Source organism: Prorops nasuta, unplaced genomic scaffold, assembly GCF_024137725.1.
Source record: "Prorops nasuta isolate Cenicafe-Biocafe unplaced genomic scaffold, Cenicafe_Pnas_1.2 PNAS00008, whole genome shotgun sequence".
NCBI classification, from domain to species: domain Eukaryota; kingdom Metazoa; phylum Arthropoda; class Insecta; order Hymenoptera; family Bethylidae; genus Prorops; species Prorops nasuta.
Genome location: NW_027116805.1, coordinates 675,207 through 698,324, shown reverse-complemented (window position 1 = coordinate 698,324; position 23,118 = coordinate 675,207). Strand labels below are relative to the sequence as shown.

General features: G+C 31.2%; 7 protein-coding genes and 1 non-coding gene across 11 annotated transcripts in view; 2 read left to right on the top strand and 6 right to left on the bottom strand.

Moving 5' to 3' along the window:
* Dop1R2 (dopamine receptor 2) overlaps window positions 1-2,105 on the bottom strand; it is an 89,549-nt gene extending 87,444 nt beyond the window's left edge. For all 3 annotated transcript variants that reach the window (XR_010822961.1, XM_066730552.1, XM_066730553.1), the window contains exon 1: window positions 1,930-2,105. The gene's annotated coding sequence lies outside the window, so the exon portion shown is untranslated. The remainder of the gene's footprint in view (window positions 1-1,929) is intronic.
* Window positions 2,106-6,323: 4,218 nt separating this feature from the next.
* Window positions 6,324-7,342, bottom strand: LOC136775554 (uncharacterized). The gene is made up of 4 exons (XM_066730436.1): window positions 7,326-7,342; window positions 6,899-6,952; window positions 6,746-6,805; window positions 6,324-6,450 (listed from the first exon to the last, which is right to left on the bottom strand). The coding sequence occupies exons 1-4, from the start codon at window positions 7,340-7,342 to the stop codon at window positions 6,324-6,326; spliced, it is 258 nt and encodes an 85-aa protein (XP_066586533.1).
* A 1,983-nt stretch (window positions 7,343-9,325) lies between these two features.
* On the bottom strand, window positions 9,326-12,088 carry La (La autoantigen-like). The gene is made up of 8 exons (XM_066730250.1): window positions 11,922-12,088; window positions 11,652-11,838; window positions 11,090-11,443; window positions 10,878-11,020; window positions 10,458-10,539; window positions 10,165-10,401; window positions 9,953-10,082; window positions 9,326-9,745 (listed from the first exon to the last, which is right to left on the bottom strand). The coding sequence occupies exons 2-8, from the start codon at window positions 11,826-11,828 to the stop codon at window positions 9,660-9,662; spliced, it is 1,209 nt and encodes a 402-aa protein (XP_066586347.1). The 5' UTR covers window positions 11,829-11,838; window positions 11,922-12,088; the 3' UTR covers window positions 9,326-9,659.
* Window positions 9,805-9,897, bottom strand: LOC136776028 (small nucleolar RNA U6-53/MBII-28). Its single transcript, XR_010823018.1, has one exon. It is a non-coding gene; the product is annotated as a small nucleolar RNA U6-53/MBII-28 (small nucleolar RNA).
* A 663-nt stretch (window positions 12,089-12,751) lies between the features above and the next one.
* Window positions 12,752-14,972, top strand: LOC136775461 (uncharacterized). Its single transcript, XM_066730252.1, has 7 exons — window positions 12,752-13,009; window positions 13,366-13,492; window positions 13,564-13,734; window positions 13,827-14,016; window positions 14,122-14,369; window positions 14,442-14,489; window positions 14,590-14,972. Exons 1-7 carry the CDS (start codon window positions 12,974-12,976, stop codon window positions 14,811-14,813), a joined length of 1,044 nt encoding a protein of 347 aa, XP_066586349.1. The 5' UTR covers window positions 12,752-12,973; the 3' UTR covers window positions 14,814-14,972.
* Window positions 14,973-15,078: 106 nt separating this feature from the next.
* On the bottom strand, window positions 15,079-16,388 carry LOC136775460 (uncharacterized). The gene is made up of 2 exons (XM_066730251.1): window positions 15,883-16,388; window positions 15,079-15,788 (listed from the first exon to the last, which is right to left on the bottom strand). Exons 1-2 carry the CDS (start codon window positions 16,270-16,272, stop codon window positions 15,087-15,089), a joined length of 1,092 nt encoding a protein of 363 aa, XP_066586348.1. The 5' UTR covers window positions 16,273-16,388; the 3' UTR covers window positions 15,079-15,086.
* Window positions 16,389-17,459: 1,071 nt separating this feature from the next.
* On the top strand, window positions 17,460-18,338 carry LOC136775383 (mitochondrial import inner membrane translocase subunit Tim29). The gene is made up of 3 exons (XM_066730107.1): window positions 17,460-17,676; window positions 17,769-17,870; window positions 17,946-18,338. Exons 1-3 carry the CDS (start codon window positions 17,565-17,567, stop codon window positions 18,320-18,322), a joined length of 591 nt encoding a protein of 196 aa, XP_066586204.1. The 5' UTR covers window positions 17,460-17,564; the 3' UTR covers window positions 18,323-18,338.
* Window positions 18,339-18,407: 69 nt separating this feature from the next.
* AGBE (1,4-alpha-glucan-branching enzyme) lies at window positions 18,408-22,570 on the bottom strand. 2 transcript variants are annotated; one of them, XM_066730104.1, is made up of 11 exons: window positions 22,434-22,570; window positions 21,569-21,709; window positions 21,279-21,448; window positions 20,955-21,196; window positions 20,678-20,887; window positions 20,245-20,552; window positions 19,980-20,180; window positions 19,570-19,922; window positions 19,307-19,491; window positions 18,647-18,935; window positions 18,408-18,573 (listed from the first exon to the last, which is right to left on the bottom strand). In XM_066730104.1, the coding sequence occupies exons 2-11, from the start codon at window positions 21,679-21,681 to the stop codon at window positions 18,566-18,568; spliced, it is 2,079 nt and encodes a 692-aa protein (XP_066586201.1). In that variant the 5' UTR covers window positions 21,682-21,709; window positions 22,434-22,570; the 3' UTR covers window positions 18,408-18,565. The 2 variants fall into 2 exon arrangements, with proteins under 2 accessions (XP_066586201.1, XP_066586199.1); XM_066730102.1 differs by lacking the exon at window positions 22,434-22,570 and having other exon boundaries at window positions 21,569-21,818.
* Window positions 22,571-23,118: the final 548 nt, after the last annotated feature.

Genomic DNA, 23,118 nt, shown 5'->3' with positions numbered 1-23,118 from the left:
GAGGTTGCAGCTTAAGAGAAAGACATTGATATAAAACTACGTTATTTGTGAGACCAAAATGGTTCAAGATATTTTCGTACAGACAACAAATATAAGCAGTTTCTAATATCCCTTGTCAACTTTCTATTTAGAGTTTGTCATTAAGTGATGCATAAAAATATACACATTTTTCAATTGCTTTCGTGATTTCAACAAAGATTATCAAAAAATGCTACTTCTTAATAAAAGTAGCGAAAAAGGAATGAACAACAACTAACTTTAAAGGCAATTTATTTTAAACAGGGAGAACATCGGTAATAGTTTAGCACTGCACCTAGCTTGAAAATGTAGCAAAACTTTCGTAGCTCTCTATTTCGTCATAAACAAAATTTAGAACGAAAAACTATTAAAGGAGAATTAAGTAAATCTTTTCAAACCACTATAACCAAATTTTGTTAACAAACTAATATAGATATTTCTATAAATCTTATTTATAGAAATATTAAATAAAAATGATTAATTCATAGTTGTGTTAGCTGATAAATAACTTTTCAAGAAATAAATCAGAAGGTATATATGATTTTGCGAAAGAAACTAAAAAACCCGTCGAAAAATTTATTGAGTAATAAATACATTAACCTGTTATTGTTATCAGGAAAAAAGGAATAATACCGTTTGTTAATTAGGGAACAGATGCAAAAGTGGATAGATCGATTTTTTTAAAATTTCATACGAATTATCGAGACAGATTTTTGTGTGTTTCAACTATTGTGATTGATATTTCAAAATTCTGATTACGTCTGAATTGACTACCTCTCGGACAGCAAACTGTTCGCTTTGATTAGGTGCTCTTGGTAGAATACCCATGATATGTTTGAAACCGATTTGTAGGACTAGTATAGTTCTCATGCGTAACATGTCGTGGCCAAAGCTATTACATCGACGATTAGCACGTACTATATTGACTAAGGAGGATCAGTTAGCGAATCGCTAAAAGGTTAACTGGCGCAAAGTGATGTGGTTGCCACTTCCGGTTAGCGAACCTTAAGGTCATGGTCGGACGTCTTATTTCGTTAGAGTAAAATTTTTTACATTAAAAAGCTAGGCTGTTTTTATTATCACTTTTTTGATAGATTTACACATTTTTAATGATTTGTAATTGACGAATAAATGTTCTAACTCATTTATCACTGATTTCCCGATTAAAAAGCCTAGTAGCCTTCGACCTTGAGTTCTGGAAATTCAACACTTCGCTAGGAGCAACAAAAAGTTTTGCATCCCCTTTACGTAAGCAGTAACATCTTCGTCTTCCGGCTTATCTTGTTTAACCACCAGTGCTACAATACACAAGCACATGCAGGGAATATTTGTCTTTCCAGGTACACTTGATATTTCTGCATTAATTACAGTCTAACACCTTAGTGGGCTCATAAAATCATGTCATGAATTTAATGCCTCAAATTGTAACAATAAAAAATATTATTTCAATTATAATCAATTTCGTACTTCTGAGTAACGTATATAGAATATTTTTAAACTTTTATAATTATTAATAAAAATTAAAAGTTAGAAAATTACTCTCACGTATAATTCTAAATATATCAAAAATATAACTTAGGAAAATATGTTAATTGTATTAGCTCAAATACTTAAATTTTCCAATGCTAAATCTTTTCAGCAGGATAAATTATCGATGTATACTATTGGAATATGCAATTGGACAATTGCAACATGATTCTTGTGGATCGTTAACCGGGAACAATATGTGTATTTCAGCATCCGATTTGCGTTGAATGATACAAGATAAGTCTTGTGCATTAATCAGCAGTTTAAAAATATATTTCATGCATTTCCTTGTAATATGTAGCACTTTTGCTATACGATTAATTTATTTATTTAAAAAATAATATTATATGTTTTCTCCTGCATATTATTGCAAAAAAATAATACTTTAATATTATCGTACCAAATCTATAATCACTCTGAAATGTTACGAATATTATCAATTAATCGAGCACTAGATTTTATCGACCTTAATCTCAGTGATGATTTTAAACGGTACGCATCAAGAGTTTATGGTGGTATTTTACACGCGCGAGTAAGGTTCCTCGAGGATGCCGGGTGAGTTTCGCGGTTTGTGAACGGCAACTACTACTGTCGTCAGTGGCCGCGTGGCTTGAAAGCTCTGATTGTCACGCATGCGCCTCTTTAAGGGATTTCGCGCATAACCACACGCACTTCACCCCTGCTCTCCCACCCTCTCTTCTATTACTTCCTTCTCCTTCTTCTACAATCTACCCCCCTATATTCTCCGTGACCTTTTTTGCCCTTTTCTCCTTTTTTTCTTTCCACTAAATCCCCCATTTTACCTACTAAACTTATTATGTATCTCAGATTCAATTCAATGTCACCAAATTTCACGACTCGTGTATCAACCTTTCCTACAAACCCCTTTCACAAACGGTGAACAAGCCCGTAAACTATATAAACTCATGTTATCCGCAATTTTAGATATTTTAAAGCAATTTTACAATGATGTTAATAGAAAATTTTTTCGAATTGGACGAAAGGGAATAAAACATCAATTCTTTATTTCCTTGAGTCAAACTTTGTTTATAATGAGATTATCATTGAGAAGATACTAATACCCAAATAAGGATATAACTACGACTAACAGAGAAAAATATGTTAACGAAATACTAGTTATTCATAAAATGTTTGTTACAATACTTTAAAAACAATTCTAAATCGAGTTTCACTTGTACAAATGAAAGTTATTTAAATTATTTTAATTGCTCTTTATTCTACGGTGAAAATTGATGGCGCTTTGGGTAAATTAATTAATGAATAGGTCTTTTATTTATATTGTTGATAATACAAATATTTCAGAACATATTTATTGGTGTGTTGTTTTATATAGACACAATTACTAAAATTAAATAGAATCATAATTAAAGAGTTTATATAAAAGATACGATTTATTTCAGCAGCAACAAGCATTGGACTAACTTTTGATTTATTTTATTGTCCTTATCAATTTTAACTTCATGAGAATATTAATATTTACGCTCTGTATTAGTAAAATATTTATATTCAGTTATAAAGTAGACATACAATAATGTATACAATAAGAATAAAAACTACCTAAGGAAACCTAATAAAATTCTAATCTTAAATTTACTCACAAATAGTAGAATACTTTTAGATTTGGTCTACTGTTTCATTTTATTTTATTGCTAATATATAGCAGGATTTGTATAGAATAGCTCTAATGAATCTAATTGGATTATAATATAATCAGAGCCTTATTTCTAAAGTAAATTAGTTTTTGAATTTTGGCGCCTGACCAAAACAAGTTTGCACTACTTACGTACCTCTTCTATGCAACAGCAAGAATATTAATTGTTGCATGACGATTTGCATAGTCCTTACTCGAGTCTTTATAAAAGCGTAGGTCATTAAATGGTTATCCAAACTAAGATTTCTATTCATATCATCTTATTATAGCATAAGCAATTAGTTTTGCATTTTAATGGCGTACTGATATATTTTGGATGTAAAATTATATAAATGGTAAATTGTGGAGAGAAAATTACTTAATTTGACTAGTTGTTTTACTAACTGGGGTTGGCATTGTGATTGTTTCTATATTCATTATGTTATTTTATTACATGAAATAATTATTATTGACTGCGTTTTAGCAAAAAAGTAGTTTTTGGGTCATCGTACTTTCATCTAAAATAAATAATATTTGGTAGGATAGAAAGTTCAATAAATTTTCTCCTTTTTCACATCTATCAGCGTTTTATTAAAATAAGAATACTATGTACAAGGTGTCTATTTTGAATTTAAAGTCCCTCAATACTGTTACAAGGAACAGTTATCAATAGTTCTTAATTGTTTGAATTAAATGGTATTTTATATAGCTTCTGAAATCAACTATAAAAATATTCGAAGATTAATTGATTTCGTACCAGAAATCTAATGTAATCTTCAGAGGGCCTTCAAATGATTATATAAGGTGAGATTTTTGCCACTGTCTTTTATTTTCTTTGAAAATAAGAAACTTTTACCTTGAATTATATTTTGCTGCGAACACTGCCTATAAATTTGTAAGAAGGAGTACGTTATAAATGGACACCCCGCGAGTGTACTATTCTTATTATATTATTGACATTTATCAAAGTCTGTTTAATCAATAATTTTGCAGATTTTTATTCATTTTTTGTTTATAAAGTGTCCTTTTGTTATTTTAAACGGATTTAAAATTAACGTTCAGATTCTCTAATTTCTAGAACTGCTGATTTACTGGAGGATGCACTAGCACTTCCACCGCATTCTCCTCCGTAGCATTTGGGCGATTCAATTGTGGACGTCACACATGGAATCCTGTTATTCCTCAATTTGTGCAAGGCACTTCCTGATTAAAATTGTAATAATATGTAAACATGAAATATATGGAGAGTCAAATAAATTGTTGTACATTTGTGGTGCATATAGTTTCAAGCAATATTATTTATATAGATTTTTTTCTTAAATTATAAAATAAGTAGAATATTGAATAAAATTACCTGGCATACCGTATCCAGTTGGCAGGGGGTCATAACCCATCGCGAGTCGATAATCCAAACTACCATTTAACTCTACAGACTTTTTGCGTGTTGTATCGACTGCTTGTCCTTGCGTGCAACAGTCTGGAATCGTATTACAGCATCCGTTCCCACAACAAGTTGATCTCCAGCTACAGCAGCCACCAGCAGCGCTCCCTGTATTTCCCGTTCTACGATTCCTATCGATTGAAACCACCAATCTTTATTTTAAAAACTTCCTCAAATATCTTCCGTTCAATACTCGACATTTTTATTTCTTATTAACGCTGAGTGTTCTAAAAATGTTTAGCTCATCCTTTCTTAAATTATAATGTTAATATATTACTAACTTTGACTAATCAATCCATCACTAGCTTTAAAATAAATACTAAAAAATTATTTATTTCTATAATCGATTGATATTTAAAAATTAATAACACGATGCTCATATAATTTTAGAGTCGGGTGTTTAAATTATATATACTCACTGATTTAAATCCCCACCGTCTGATTTTTGAAAATAATCCAATTTTCCAACATTCTTTGGATCTTTGGACATCCTGAGCAAAATAACATTTCAGTTTACGTTCTTACGAATAAGTTTGAATGCATATATTTTACCTGCAATGTTCACACATTTTGCCTAAATTGAATTTTTATTTTCTTATCTAAATGGAATTTTAACTTGAATTTTTGATTAGTGAGATGTGAAAGATGTTGAATTACTAATAGTTACATTGTCTTCTTTTGTTTAATGGCCTTGATTTATCGAATAACTTCTAAACGTTTAACACTATCATATATATTATACATACACACATATAATACACGCTTGATTATTTCCATGTAAACCGCTTAGTACTGATTGATACGAACACATTGTATTAAACGTTAAAATTACGTTAATATTTAAAAACACGTAAAGTGATAAATATATTTCATAGTTTAACGGACCTTTACTTTTAGCATACATCAAATCAAATGCTAATCTCATTCACCATTCGCATAACCAATGTTTATGCTCTTTTTCTCGTGCCTTAATCATTTCATTTTTCTTTGGTCCTGTCTCTTCTATTCTTTTATCAAGCTCCATTAAGTAGAAAAAATGACAAGAAATTAAAAACATTAAATAGATGTTTTGTACCGAGGAAAGTAGGAAGCATATTATCTTCTAAAAAAAATTCTAAATGAAATCATTTATTCGACTAAGAGAATTTATTTCAATTGAACAAGTTTTTTTAACAATAACATTCTTTCATACTGTATGTTTCAAATTAGAATTATGTCTTGTTAACAGTACAACTTCCCCTTTGTTTTTCTTTTCCGTTTCCGTTTTCACCGCAGCATCCAGACTTGCAGCAGCCACCGGTCAGCTCTTTCGCTCTATAGAAAGAATCACCATTGAGTATTGCAACTTTAATATTGCGAGTCTCGTCAAAAGTTTACTACTCAATAAGAATCACTGAAATTCTTTCTCATTCTTTCATCCCCCCCACCTTTTATCCCATTCTATCTCTATTTACATCTTTTTATTAAACAAGAATACAATAAACTGAATAAAGCACAATAAAAGTTGCATCAATAAATAATGAATGTCAAGATAGAGGAAGAATAACGAAATTTTAAAGAATTTAAAATTTTCTAATATTCATGGAAAACACGTGATATGGCGATGCATCTTAAGCTAGAACAATTTTTTTACGTTGACACCTGACATGGCCGCCTGCCTTGTATGATTTTAGACAGTCCTAAGAATTATTTTCCCGTGGGACAGCAAGAATTCTTGTCCTTCGAACCTGGTGGACTGCAACAGCCTCCAGTCACGTCTTTTACACCGGAACAGCAACTGGATCCGCAACAACCTCCTTCCGCTTTTTTCTCTCTATGCATTTGATTGATTTTTCTAATTAATTTCTCTGCCTTTTTCACAGATACACTGCCCCCCCCCTCCCCACCCTCCCCTTCTCCCCGCTCTTCTCGTCATCTTTTAATCCCTAATATCTTTCCTCCACTTTCACTATTAATCACAAAAATATATACCGCTCTATACTTAGGTGGCGGCCAGGTACAGGTCTATTTTCTGCAAAAATTGTGCAACACGTGCCGAAAATGTTATTTTTTATAGAAAAACTTTCCGACTTAATTCTGAATATTCAACGAGCTTATATAAAACGTACTTTTTGCTGCAACATCCACCATGGTCCTTACTTCCTGCTTCGTCAATTTTCTTATCGCCACTGGAAACATTCGTTTAAACGTTTATTAATTAATATTATGTTGCCTGCGTTATATTTTCATCGTAGATTTTACACAGGAAATTTCATACTTACTGCTCGCATTTACACGTAACCTGTCCAGAATAGCCCTTTTGGGTTGTTACTTTTCTAAAGAGAAATAATTTAATTATATCAATCAACGGAAAATGTATGATTTACACTTAGTTTTGGAGATTATGCGCAATAAAGAATTCTTTAGTATTAAATTAGAAATAATTTGAAAATCACAAAGTGATTTGTTATAACACTACGTGTTTAAGACAGTTTGTGTATTTGTAGGTATTAATTTATTTTAGGATTGAGTTTGACTACAAAGGCAAAATTTTAATGTTTTCCACAATTAAAACTTATGAGAATGGCGAGGCTTGAATAGTAAAGTTTTTCGCAAAATAATTAACATTTAACTGTCAAGTCAGTTTTAGGCTATGTAATCGAATCATCGAAAATTATAAGAATATATGTTTGAATAATTATTTCTTACGAGCAGTGATCGCACATTATTATAATTTTCTGCAACAATTACGGCCACCTTTCGATGAAAAATAATATCCCAATTGAAATAAATACTGGATAGATTTAGATAGAATTCAAAAGATAAGAATAAATTTTGCTAAGAGCTTTGAACAGCTGTTCTCTTCGAAAAACAAAATATCTTATTATTTGCGTTGCTAGATCTTAGATCGTCTATTTTTGTAAATGAAATTTTTCTCTCGAAATAGCTATATAGTTCCAAACATCGATTTATGTCGATAAAAGATGGAAAGACTTTCACGGGCAAGTGCATCCACTACTACGAGAGTATAATGTAAATAAATATCAGCATATAAAGAAATGTAAAGATATTGAAGATTGAAAGAAAAATCATTTTCTTTTATCCATTATTATGTGGAAGAACGGCTTTCAATGCTTCTTTCAGCAAGCTAGGACTTTTCGAAGATCTTAGTGTACAGAGTGTATCCTATAAATCCGATATAGCTATTTTTATCCACTTCACTGAGGTACTATACGGAATCGGGTTAGAGGGGCAAGCTGAATTTTCCTGCACGTAGATTGAGATAGCTAGTTTCGCCTTCTCCTTGATTTTCAAGCGTTCGCCTACGAACTAAAAGAGATTGTATGAAATGTATGGTATCGATCATGAGTAAAAAAAATTCACAGTAATAATACCCTACTACCGAGCTGTAAAATAAAACTCGAAATATCATGATCACGTACAGTTGTAAAATCCAAATCTTAATGTTAAAGAAAACACCTAGCTTAATGTGTATTTGATCAAATGTAATTATTTGGAACGATAAAAATATAATAATATAGCTATCATTAAAACGATTATTGCTCATTAACTTGTTCTCCGTGTATATAATGCAAAACCCAATCAGAAAAAGCGATAAAAATCTAATAATTTTGAAATTGTACGAAAACCGGGGTATTCTCAAACAACAATTATAAAATATTTGCTAATAAACCTGCAGGAATAAATCAAACACGATATCACCCTCGTATAAAGGCAAGCAAGCTTGATTGAACGAGTCGGTAAGTTGATAAATATTTTATGAGTGTGAGTTCCATGGAGAGAGGGTATCGTCATTCATGCACAAATGCGTATGGATACATGCAAAAGTTAGATAGATCGAGAAGGGTGATCAAATTTTCATTCGTTCACGTTATTTGGGTTGAATAAATCCATCAAACATATTCCCGCTTCGAGATTTTTTGTTCAAAGGAAATTAATCTTCGACTATTGACACAGTTTAAACAAAAAATATTTAAAAACTACTAAATAAAAAATTGAATCTGCATCTCCTCTCTGTATCCGGACTGCTCTAATCGTTTTATTTTCTTTATAATGTTACAATTAGGCTGGCAAAAATTTCATGGGTTGTATAGGTCGTATTTTAAAAAGAAAACTATTATAGGCATGAAACCGGAAACCTTATAAATAATATTTTAAATAAAATTACTTGATTAAATTGTGAAAGATTCAAATCTTTTTGTATCAAACCACTGTATGAAAATGAATTTAAGCTCACAATATATCAATTAAAAAATTAATATTTACGATAATGCCATATGTGAAAAACTCGCAATATTCTAAATTAGTCGAGCTCACCATCGAGTCTTTTTATTTTTGTTTGTAATTTATTTTTGCAGAATCAACTCAGCCACATTAGCTAAGAGGTTTAGGTTTACAACAATTAAGCGTTAACGCTGTTTTCTCACACATCCAAACTCAAAATCTGTTCATCTACTTATTTTCCATTTTATCGAATCATTGTACAACTAACAAAAACTTAGGCTATACTACTTTTTATTATAATTGTTTTATATACATATATAGATGACATAGGGGGAGAAGAGGCAGCAAAAATATTTTATTTTTTGAAAATATAACAACTATGTTTTTGTAATTATTAAATAAATATATTTCAATATTTAAGTTTTTATAAATCAAAATTCAAACATATTTATTTTTCACTTATAGTCATGTGTATAAGTGTACAAATACAATATTTTTTTTAGAAACAAAAATTAATTTTTATATAATTTCTAATCATACTTATTAGATTAAAAATATAAAAATTTTATACTGTTAATCATACCTGTAACGACTATACAATATTTTTTATCGTTTTCTTTGCATATGAACTAATAAAAAAGAAATAAGATTGAAAAAATTGTACAAAACATGACCATGCTCATTACACTAAAACTTTTGTTATATCTAATTTTTAGATTAGTGAACATGATCATACATTTTTAGTATTGTATCTTATGGTATAGTATTATCTTAGTCATTTATTTAATTTACAAGATATTACTCAACAGATATCTTTTTTGCAGGACGATCATTGTTTGAAACACTACCGTGCCTTTTTCTACTATTCTTCTGGAGGTGTCGTCCTATATAAAAGAAAGAAATATATTAACTATACTTTTTTCTACACTTCAAAATTCCAATAAAATGTCATAAACATTCAGTTTTTAGAGAATAATTTCAACTCAGCGAAATTCTTAAAATTTCTCAGTATTAGCATGGCAGGTCATCATACAATGGAATAATTAATAATTTTGTTTTAAAATAAAAAATACAATATTATTAGGTTTTACCTTTCTTGCGCCCAGTCTTCCTGTTCATTTTTCTGAGATCCTTTATCATCTTTACTGTTTGAGTTAAATATTTTTCTTCCTCATCCCCTTCTAAAACTCGGCATGAAACCAACTCATCGTTTAATTTTAGCTATAACAAACCATTGTAAATTAATTATATTAACTTCTAAATTTTTATTCATACATAGAAAAACCTGCTTTCATTTACATACCTTGCCCTCTGTTAACTTATCAATTACAATCTTTCCTGTATCCTCCCCTTGTAATCGAACATAGCCAGAAGTATCACCTTTTCTAAAATCAACAAATGCAGCAGTGACATTGAATGGTGCAAGATGTTCTTTGATAATTTCTCTTGTAACAGTTGGATCCATTCCCTCTAAATAAAGTATAGTTCCTTTTGGTAAATTTATCTCTTGCTCTTTCTCACTCTCATTAGTTTCTTTATCCTATAAAAAAAGAAAGGTTAGATAAATATAAATTACACGCAACAAATGAAACTTACTTCTTCTGCCTTTGAAGCTTTATCCTTTTTCTTTTGTTTCCTATCTACTTTCTCAGCTTCTTTTTCCTTTGAATGTTCTTCTCTAAAACAACATAAAAACTCTTTAACAGATAACACAGACTTACAAAGGTATTTTTCTTAATATGAGCAGGGTAATTTGATTCGCTGAATTCTAATCCACTTACCATATTGTACTACTATCTCTGTCATCTAAGGTATTAATTTTCTAAAGTATCCAAAAATGATGAATTGGTTACTTTTACTAGAATTTATTAAAATCCTGACCTGATAGCCAATTTTGATAAAGGGATTTGGATAAAGCGAACCAAATTACAATGGATCCAGGATCCCTATATTTGTAGTACTGCAATTATTAAATCACTATAAGATAAACATAAATAAACAAACAATTGTACTTACGACCACTTTCGTATTAATTCTACATTTCCATATTTAATAGCCTCTCTTTCCATAAACTTCTTGGCATTTTCTAATGTATTAAATTGAACAAATATTGAACCCTTGAACTCATATTGTTTGTTCTTGTTAAGAAACTTTCTCATCTGTAAGAAAAATCTAATAAGAGCCCAATGATTATAGTTATAAATAAAGAAACTAGTCTAAGTACTCACAATAATGTTCTCAAATGGTTCATATTGTGAAAAAAACGATTTTAGATGCTCAATGGTGATCCCCTTTTGAGGAAAGCCTTTTAAGTAAACAGTTCTAGCTTCTTGCTCTTTTCTATAATTCTCATCAAATGTAGGTAATGGATGATCTAATGAACGTCTTATTTTCTTCCTGTCTTCTGATATTTCTATCAAATCACTGGTTTCAAGTGCTTTCAATATAACATCAACATCAGTACTTAAAGATGATAGCAATTTAAATTTTAACATAATAGACATAGGAATCCATCCATCATCTAATTTCCTCTGTTCTGCAAGGAACTTGTCTCTTTGCAAATTTACATTACCAAAATAGAACTGTAGAAAAAAAACAATAATTAATTTAAACCAATATAAATTTGAATAAAATATTAAACATATTAAATAAACATGTTTTAAAAATATAAGAATCAACTGTTTAAACATTTTAAATATAAAAAATTTAGATAGAACAGTAAAATTAATCTTATCGAAAGTGTATCAACTCTCAAGAAACTTTCTTAAAACTAAACATGCAAGGTCATACCTCTACTTGAGATTTTATTTCATCCGAAAGCTCTTGGGTAGATTTTGTCTGTACTTTTGATTCATCTAAAGTATTTTCAGTTTCAGAAGGTTTTTCTTCTACCATCTCCTTTGCATCATCATTGATAGTTTCATCAGTTTTTTGCTTTCCTTCATCATTTTCCGTAGATGTAGCCATTTTGGAACTTCTGCTTAGTAAATTGAAATTAATAGATAACAGTATGCAGCTTTTTATTTACAAATTTAATATTTAAAACCTCATTTTTCTTACTATTCAACTATAAGAAATGATGCACGTGCTCCGTTATGCTCCTATAATACGACACGCAACGCAACGCAAAATGCAGCGTAAGGAAGGAGCGAAGGAGATCGGGATTGAATTAGATAGAGAGAAGTGCGCCGGTGGCTGATGCGCATCCGCCATCGGCGCCATTCAGCTGGCGTCGTTGCGCGTGGTAGTATTACCGGAAATGACGTTTTATTCAATAAAAATAATTAACATACTACGTAGTACTTACTGTTAAATGATTATTATCAAAATGACAAACTATATATCCAGTAATAAATTTGTTTCACATAAAATATATTGTATATTTATATTAAACGAATAATGTATATATTTGAAATTCTAAAGCACTGGCTGCTTACAAACTCCTAGGCCATAAACGGAACTTGTAAGCTCCCTTTGAAGCCTATAAATAAAAATCGTTTTCAAAATTTACTGCTAAAACTGCCGGCACTGAAATTTCTACATTTTATGTCACACATCTTATAGAAATAAAAGTACTGAGGGCGCGTTCACGGAGACGCTATCAACGCTACTGCGCACAATCATTTTTCTATGCGCAGTAGCGTTGGTAGTACATAGTAATGGCAGTGCTAAGGCCGGTATTCATAGTCGTTACTTATATTTAAGACCGACTTAAGGATAGGTTATCTTTTTCTATTACTGTTAGGTGAAAAAGGACAGTCGATACTTTAAGGCTGCTTTCACATGCGGTGTAAGGTGCGTAAACGTAACTTACGCTAAAACGTATTAACCAATCAAATCATTTTAGCGATAATACGCAAGCATGTCTAGTTATTTTCTTTCTTTTACACAATAAAATGGATGGAGTCGATGGAGATACGCCGAAATCCAAGTTTCGCGTAACTGATATATATGACATGACATGTATCAAGTAGTATCAAAATTCATGGATATTTGTGCTTAGCAACAAAGTCAGTACAAAGAAGGAAAAAAAAGTAGTATTAACTATGTAATTATAGACCCGAGACTCCATTAGTGTGTGTTTGACCACAATTTTTGTGAACCGAGTCCACATGGACATGCCCGATAAAGAAATGGATAAAATTCGAGTAAGCTAATAAATTCTTCTAACAAATTCTTTATAGAGTTTACAAAAGTAATCTATTCAGTGCTTAAAAATATTCGATCGCTTATTTTTGCGGAAAGTATAATTGGATTGAAAATATCTATAGTGGAATGCAGTAGACAATATCACGGATATATAGGTTATACTACAGCTAATCCTAATTGGATTGTCTTTTACGCGAGAAAGGCATCGATAATTGCTTGCCAGTATGATAAAATAATTTTAAATTTATGGTATTACTTGTAGTTTTCTGACACTTGCATGTTTGGATTATATTTAATATTTTTCTGCAGCATATTTTTAAAAATTAACTTATGCATTTCTTTTTTTTTAACATAGCATAAATGTGGATATTGTGGATGGTTGTTTAAATTAACAGCAGATTTCACTGATCATAAATGCTTTAAAAATTATAAAGAAGAAGTAGATCGCATCAAGATAGATGAAAACCACGTTGTAACAATAAGTATGATTGTTGCATATAACTACACATATTTTGCTTTACTAAATGAGTTAAATGATATAATCATTTTACAGTTGAACACAATCCAATGGCTATTGATGACAATAAAGAACACTTAAACGAGTTGTTAATTGAAGCAGTAAGAAGTAAGCGTGGGCTTTACGATTTCCGTCATATTCCTGCTTCAGAAAGAACTTTATTACGTAAGAATGCATTATGGATGGAAGTGTCAAATATGCTACGAGGTATTTCACACATGCAAAAAGCAATTTATTTTATTGTACATATGCTTTTAAATATCAATGAGTAGGTTAATCTTTCAATTAAATATTTTAAGGATCCCTGAGTCCAAGTGAAGCTAAACTGAAATGGAAATATTTACGTGACAATTACATAAAAGCCCGTAAAAAAGTTAATTCATATATACCTAGTGGATCAGCAGCTTGTGCTAATAATATGAGCTGTAAACCAAAATTCCAGTATTACGAGCTTATGAGATTTCTGGATGATACATTACAAACACAACCGTAAGCTCTTTTTAATATTTACATAATTTATTATTACTTGATTAATCAGACATAAAAGGTTTTTCACAACTTTGCAACATTCATTGACGTTTCTTCTTATTTCAGGACAGTGAGTTCGTTAACAGATATCAATGAAAATGAAGTGGTAGCTGCACCAGAAATACAAAACAAATGTGATAACATCGCCAGCTTTTCAACGACACCTCAGAATTCAACTGCAGCTGTTAGCAAGTCTTCATTTGCACTTGATTGTAGCAATGGCCTTGTACAAACACAGAAATCATTGAAAACATTACCATTGACGTCAAATACAAACAGGGTACCTACAAGACTAAGAGACACGGGATCAAAAGGTCTGTTCATTTGCATTATCATTTTTGAGTTTTATAATTACCATGCAAATAACATCTTTCATTTCTTTACAGAATTAGTACAAAACTCCTTCGACATTTCAGAACAGCCTGTTACGAAAAGTGAATATCTTTTTCTAAATTCTTTACATATATGTAATTGTCATTTAGAAATACTTTGATTATCAAAATATAATTTTTTGTTTTTGCAATCATGTTTTAGAGAAAAAAAATGATGTTGCCTTGCAAGAAGCCTTGATTGAAGCCATAAAAAGTGGAAATGAGCCAGTAGAACCCATTGATCCGCTTGATGGATTTCTTGTTCGCTTAGGAGAAGGAATGAGAAGACTGCCCTATCGAAACAGAGCTAGGTTAGAAATACAGTATCTAACACTGCTGAGTGAAATGGAAGATCGTTGCTTTCAGCAAGATGTGGAAGATAAGTGATGTTTGCATATAGTGACACATTCATACTATAAAAGTAAAAACAAGTTTGTGATATTAGTTATGAGATTATGTTAATAATAATTGTTACTTAGAAAGTATAATATTATATAATATATATTTTGGATAGTTAACCATTCAATAAATATACATAAAACTGAGCTTCTTTCATTAATAAATTAATTAATATAATCAAGAATTACTTGTCAAAATAAACTTAACACTTTCTAATATTTTAGTCTTATAAGTTACATATACATATGGATTAAAGGTTTATTACAAGTCATTATTAAGAACTTTTTGCCACTGCCAAGGTATAGCTCCGCTATTTTCAAAGTATGAAGCAAAATTGTCACGGATCCTAGAGGCCAGCTGAGTGTGAGCATTAGTTTGACCAACATTCTGAATATCTTGTAATGCACTATTAACTGAGGTTTCGCCGTCTGTGCCAGTTCGAGTGTATCGCCTTTGGAAGTTCTGCAACTTGTTTTCACTTTGAATTATAAAATTGTGTAAGCACACAGTTGCTTGCACAATTTTCCCTGCAGTAGAAATAGAAGCGGTTATTGGTCTTCGATAGATTCGCCATCGAGCCGCCAGAATTCCAAATGCACTTTCAATCACTCTTCTTGCTCGACTCAAACGATAATTAAAAATTTTCTTTTGCAGATTTAATGAAGAACTTCGAGGGTACGGTCGCATCATATATTGTTTTAAGGCAAATGCCTCATCTGCCACCAATACATATGGTAAAGGGGGTCCGTTAGATTCTATTTCACTCGATTGTGGCAAATGCATATTATTTTCTTCAAAGCGTTGACCAAACTTTGAGTTTCCAAAGACACCTCCATCACTCTGTCTGCCTTCAGCTCCAATTTCGACGAATGTGAAGCAGTAATTAGCATCTGAAACTGCTAACAAATTAATGCTGTGAGTCCCTTTATAATTATAATAAGCCGATCCACTATGTGGCGGTGCCTGGAACCAAAAGAGAAATATTTATCATGAGTAAATTTTTTAGTACTTTTTACTGTAAATACATAACAAATAAATTCTGAAAAATAAAACTGACTTGAATGACGACGTGTTTGCCATCTATTGCACCTATACAGTGTGGGAAATTCCATTTTGTGTTAAATTCGTCTGCAATTCTCAACCACTCCTGCTGGTTTATTGATGGCATTACAGATTTGTGGAGACAATTCCATAATACCTCGCACGTTTCAGAAATGATTTTCGAAACTGTGTTTATACCAATCCTGAATGCATACGATATAGAAGCCATACTATCACCAGAGGCTAGATACCGTAAACACACCAGAAGCCGTGTACGACCGGGTATTGGATCTCGAAAAACGATTTGTTTTTCAAGGAAAATTCCAACTATGTTAAACAACTGATAAAACAGTTGTTTAGACATTCTACAATAATTGTAGAACATTTCCTCATCTTCGAGCTCCATTTCTTTAACTAGATTGTCACTTGCTCCTTGCAAATATCTTCTAGCATCTGTGAAGATTGGACGAACCCATATTCTTCGGCGTCCTTGTTCTTCTTGATCCTTCAAAAGCCTCCAAAGTGTAATCAATTTCAATATGTTTGGTTTTCTTATCATTTTTCCACGTTGAAGCCTTTGCTTTGCGTTTTTCCACCTTTTCAATCGTATAGCAATAATAGCTAATACGATGCTGGAATCTATACTGGAAGGCATTTTATAAACTTTTAGAAAATAACGTACATCCAATATAGGGTTTTTCTCTAACAGAGGAACATAGGAGGCTTCGTGTTATTTGATTATAGTAAATTTTACAAGAGTCAAATTACTGTTTTCCATTTAATTTAAATATTAAACGTAGTAACCAAGATTCATTGAGTAAAATGATGTATACTATTGTAATCTAATAAAAATAAAAAAAAAAAATTTTCTTTACAGTAGAGGAAATTAAGTACGAAAAAAAGTGTAAATAGGAAAAATAATTTATTTTGCCTTCAAGATTCTTGAAGAAAATAAATATTTAAATCAGCAAACATTGATCTTTTTCGACATCAACTCTCAATAATGCGATTGTAAGTCAAATTTTAATGTCTGTAATCAATTAATGCAATGGTTGCAAAGCTTTTGACAAAAAATAAGACTTTCATTTAATTTGTACTTTCATTCTAATTCATATATTCGCGGAATTCATACGCAATGCAGAAGTATCCCATTCACATGTTGCGTATTTAAAAATACAATGAAACAGTAAAAACCAATCAAAAAAGACGTTTCTATTTCTGCACTATTTAACAAGAGAAAGCCAGATCTGTTATTGGTCAGGACGTTATGTTCTACGCGATATTTAACGTAAATGCGCTCCATGTGAATTGGGTAATTTTTAAATGGCGTAAGGCTAGCATAAATTTTGTCATATTACTAGAATATTACTAGAATATGGAAGTTACCAGAGGTTACGCGGGTGCTGGCGTAGTACGCCGTACATATCTTACGCCGCATGTGAAGGCAGCCTAAGTCAGACTTAAATATAAGTAACGACTATGAATACCGGCCTAAAAGCGTGCTCCGTGAACGTGCCTTGAAGTAGTGACAGTCAGTGGCAGTATACTGCCAGTGAATTTCGGAACACGGCTACGATTCCCGCGTTGTAAGTGTGTAAGTTGTAACACTTGTTAACTTGTAACAGTGAACTGTGAAGTTAGATGAAATGTAATTTAATCAATTTCCTGTATTTATAAAAATTTGTTTAACTTTGGTCAATGGCCACGAGACGAATTTTGCAAATCAATCGGAGGATTGGCGAAGTTTTGGAAAATGTGAAAAGTTATGAATTACCTGAAAGATTTAAAGGAACTTTTTTGGAAAGATGGGGTAGGTCAAAAAATTCTTGAAGGTTATGTTTGACTATTTTGTTATTCGAAATATTACGATGTAAATAAAAATATTCCATTTATACTCCACAGTACAATATTGGAAAAACTTATACATAGACTATAAAGAAGTTGCGATTGATGTCGCCAAAGAAAGTAGAGAGAAACCTTTAAAAGCTGCTACCTATATCACACGTATAACTTTCTTCATTTGACATAATCAGTTTACTAAATCTACATGTCCATTAATTTTGTTAATTGTATCCATAGTTTTAGGATCTAGTTATTATATTTGTAAGCATAATCCAGACGAGGATTCATTTAGAGAACAGCTACTACAGAGTTCAATGAAAGTGATGCAAGTTGGTGAAGCCATACGCAACCCTGAAACTTCAAAACATGTGAAATTTCTAGAAAGCTGTTACAACGAGGGAGTTATCCGTCATATAAGTTTAGGGTTATTTTCTTTCATATGGATTGATAATTATGACAAAGATCTTACATTATACAAAGCAGTATGTAAATATTTAAAACCTGAGTATTTGACTTTTCATAAAAGAATAGTAGATATAGGATTTTTGGATAAATGGTGGTTATTAGAAAAAAAAATGATAGATTATGACATTAATGAAACAGAATTTATTTAAATAAAATTTTGATAATTTAAAGAAATTAGCAATTAAAATATGTTTGAAACATTCTATAAATCAAGTGTTTATTATTAACAACAGGTATTCTCAACAGTTTTATTTTAAAAATAGAAACTAATACAGAAAAATATATTTTCTAAAACTTGATTTGTATTAAAGCATATTATATAAAAAATGCAGTTACATTTACATGATGTGCTATATGATCAGCTTTTTACTATTAATCTTCATACATGCTTCTTAAAAATCTAAAAGAAAAATCAAGATTTATTAAAGATATGACATTTAATTGAAATAAATTTTATATAAGATAAAAGTTACCTTTTGCATAAATAATTGCCGTTCGGCAAGGTATATAAATTAACATTTTATTTGGCCGGTTGGCATACTCTTCGGGAACAGTAAAATGCTTAATAGTGGCATCTACACGATTTTCGCCTCCGAAAGTTTTGTCGTCGCTGCATAAAATAGCTTTATACGTCCCAGGATTTGGCACGCCGATCGGATAATCAGGAAATGATTTAACCGGATGGAAATTGAAAGCAAATACGACTCCAGCTCGATCAAAAACTACAACTTTATCATCCTCGTGTTTGCAGCTGACATAGGCCTAGGAGCAAATAATGTTTTTTCTTAATCAATTAGCTGTGCTCCATAAGACAGTTTATACGATTAATGAAATTTGAAAAATACCTACCTATTACTTAATTATAAATGAAAAAAAAATCATGACTTTTGACATAATATTAGCAAAATAATAACAACGCTTACTCTTTCCAAGTGAAATTAGATTAAGTTAAGAAGAAAACTATTTTATGATTATTTGCTGACAAATACTAATCTACATTCTTGCGACATGAGAAATTTTTTCACGAGGAGCAAAAATAGACTAACTGATTAGACTTTGTATTATGTGACTTGGGTGATTAAACGTGCTCGAATCTAAAGCATAACGCGCCAAAAATAATTGATAAGTCTTACAGGATCAGCATGAAGCCATCCATATTTTTCTTCAAGAGTATTCACAGCTCTGTCCCAATTATTCATAAATTTATATTTTAACAGCTCATCATCAACCAAATTCCATTGTCTTCTAGCATAGTGGTAACTGTCCTGGTTACCCTCTCTTGGAAAGTCTAGCCATTCAGGGTGGCCAAATTCGTTACCTATGAAATAAACTAAAAGTTAATATACTTTCTTCTAATATCACATAAATATTTATCTTGAACGTTAAATGTGTTCACCCATGAAATTGAGATAAGCCTCTCCTCCAAGAGCATGAGTTATTAGCGTGATCAAGTTGTGGAGAGCGATACCGCGTTGAATAATGGGACTAGGCTCGCCAAGCACGCTCATATGCGTGTACATTTCTTTATCCATCAACCAAAAAGCAATTGTTTTATCTCCTACCAGAGCTTGATCATGAGACTCTGCATAAGCAACAGTTTTTTCCATCCATCTTCTATTAGCCAGAGTCCAAACTATGTCCCCTACCTTCCAGTCTTCATCCTTCACCTCTTTCAATAATTTAATCCATTTATCTGGTATTGCCATGGCTAAACGGTAATCGAAACCAGCTCCACCTTCATTAACTGGTCTAAAAATTAAAGTTCACTAAATAATGTGAAAATAAAATATAATAGATTGAAAATACCTGCAGATAGCTGGCATTCCACTAACATCTTCTGCCACAGTAACTAATTCTGGATAAAGTTCATGTAGCATATGATTTGCTAACATTAAATAGACTATACCTTCTACATCTACATTAAGCCCATAATATTCATCATAGTGTCCACTAAATCCTTGACCAAACCCTCTCGAATGATACAACATTGATGTTACTCCATCAAATCTAATAATTTCATAAAAAATATTATTGTTTCAAGTGAATTAAAAATTCACAAAATAATTTTTACCTGTAACCATCAAATCCATACTCTTCAATGTACCACCTTAGATTAGAAAGCAAAAATCTTAATACTTCATATTCTCCATAATTAAATAATCTGCTATCCCAAAGTGGATGTACACCACGACTTCCACCATGGAAAAATCCAGCATCTGTACCATCAAACATGTTCAATCCATCTAAAGTATTTTTAGATGCATGGGAATGCACTATATCCAATAAAACAAAGAGCCCGTGTTCATGGGCTATATCTATTAATTCCTTCAATTCCTCTGGATTTCCAAAACGTGAGGAAGCTGCATAAAAGGATGTCACCTGAATAATTTTAATTTGTATAATAATATTCATAAATTATATCATATATTATATTCATATATTCATTAAAGAAAATAATGCAAAATAGTATGTTCAAAAGATAGTTTTAAACATTACATTTTTACCTGATATCCAAAACTGGCATAATAAGCATGCTCCATAACTGCCATTAATTGAATTGTGTTATAGCCTTGCCGAACAATTCTTGGTATAATATCCTTAGCAAATTCAAGATATGTACCTACTTTTAATTCTTGAGTAGCAATACCTATATGGCACTCATAAATGCGTAAACTCTCAGGTCTTTTAGGTTTAGAGTGCTTAAATTTGTATACCTAAAAATGTAACAAATGACAATAACAGACACACAAATCAAGATGAAGTAATTAATTGTAATCTTACATTTTCTGGATGCCAAATTCTATGTTTGAAAGTCACGCCTTCAGATTTATTAGCTGGCTGAGTAACATACGTTGCCCATGGGCTTAATCTGTCCAGTAGCTCATTGTTAGAATTTTTGACAATCACTTTAACTTCAGATAAATGTTTTATCAAACAACTACCATCTGGGTTTGGTGGTAAATGTAACTCCCACTTTCCATACTCAAGTTTTTTAAATGGTGTTTTAGTTCTGTCCCATCCATCTATGCCAGAAAATTATCATATTATTGAAAACTAAAATACTTAAATATATAATAAAAGAACAGGGATTAAAAAAATAATTACTGAAATCTCCAGTTAAAAATAGTTCGTGTGCTGCAGGAGCCCATTCTTTTGCAGTCACACTATTATCATCATTAATATGAATACCATACTTTTTATAGCCTTTGGAGAAATTATCTAAACTTCCATCAATCGCTTCAATCTTCTCCAAATGATCCTTAAATAATCCATACCTAATCAAGTATAAGCGAATTAATAACAATATCCTTACTAGTATGAATTAATAACTGCTTTAAAAATATCAACAAGAGAAATCTAGTGGTTATCAACATTTAAGTTTAATTCTAGATTACCTTTTTCGTATTTCACTCTCATAAGGTTTTAAATAAGGATCCCTATCCAAAAGGGTTTGAATTTCTGGAACGTCAATCTGCATAGGGTCCATGCTGGACCACTTTCCACCCATTTTTTTTTTTTAACGCTTCGTTCGACGACTAGAAAAAATAAAACAGAAACGCACTTTATGCCGATTGGAAAACGAATGACATATCAAGGTGATGGAAGATGGGATCTGTTGAAGAAGCTGAGACGGTTTCGTAATATCACGCGAGACAAGTTAATATATACATTAAACTCTCATTTGAAAAACAGTAATTGGAATGTCTAATATTTAATAGGTTTAAGTTGAGTGTTGACTATGTAAGTGACTTATCATTTATTGGCAATAAGAATTGTCATATTTCAATTATCTAAATTTTAGCATTTAATTTGTGGATAGGTTGAATCTCTTCTTTCCCGACAGAAGTGTAGACAAAGTAGTTGGGGGGAGTGGAGGGGAGATCGTTAAATCCAAGATTCAAGATTAATCAAGATTATGAAAATTATCATTTTCCTACCAACCACTGAATACAGAGAGAACCTCATAGATTCTGTAGATCAGTAGAATTCCTTCTTTTTCGATAGCACGTTTTCCTTTAACATAATCAACATTTTAAACGTCCAATTTTATTAGTCAATCAAATCTATAATAATTTTTATATCAAAATTTAAAGTGTGATAAAAAAACAATCATATTTAGAAAAGATGTACGTCATGTATTATATCCTTTTTCTCAAATGAATTTAAATTAATATAATAGTCCGGTATTTTTAAAGGAAATTAATTATAATTAATGTAATAGTTTTTCAATTTAAACAAAAAGACCAAAAATATTATTACCGGTAGTTACAGAATTACTGTGGGTAACTAATAACTATTCCATTCTCCTCATTCATAAAAAATCTTGAGTCGTCACTGAATACTGGTCTTCAATCTTCACCGATCTTCACTATAGACTTCAGCATTCTCAATTTAACTGTCAATTTTTCAGCCGAGGAAAAACCTTCAAAGGTTTAACCTATGGGCAATGTCCATTCATTCTTAATTTACCGGCTGAAAATCATGAAATAACAATTTAAAAAAAAATCTGCTTCGATCAACGTTCAATCGAATGATATTGTTTGTTTAATATGTGTTGATTGTTGTTTGCACGTGCCTACTGTTTAATAAAATTGAAGCCAGTGTTAGCTTGTAGGTGCAGAGGACTGTAGAGCTCTATTGTTTATTAGAAGTTGGTTAAGAGACATTAGATTGCATTAGATCAGAGTTGCCAGTTGCCCGAAATGGGTAATTTCAGGCAAATCAAGTCTAGTAGGGATATAGGTATTGTAGGTTAGGAATTAGCCATTCTTGTTCGTATTAATAATAATAGACTTATTTGCAGGGAAACTGTTAAGCATTTTTAACTGATAGTTAGCTGATAATAACAATTTCAATTTTATAAGTTTAGTTTTATAAAAAGTTATAACTTAAATAACTAATGTAATATATTCCTATGGTATTAGAAGAAAGTAGGGTTATATGG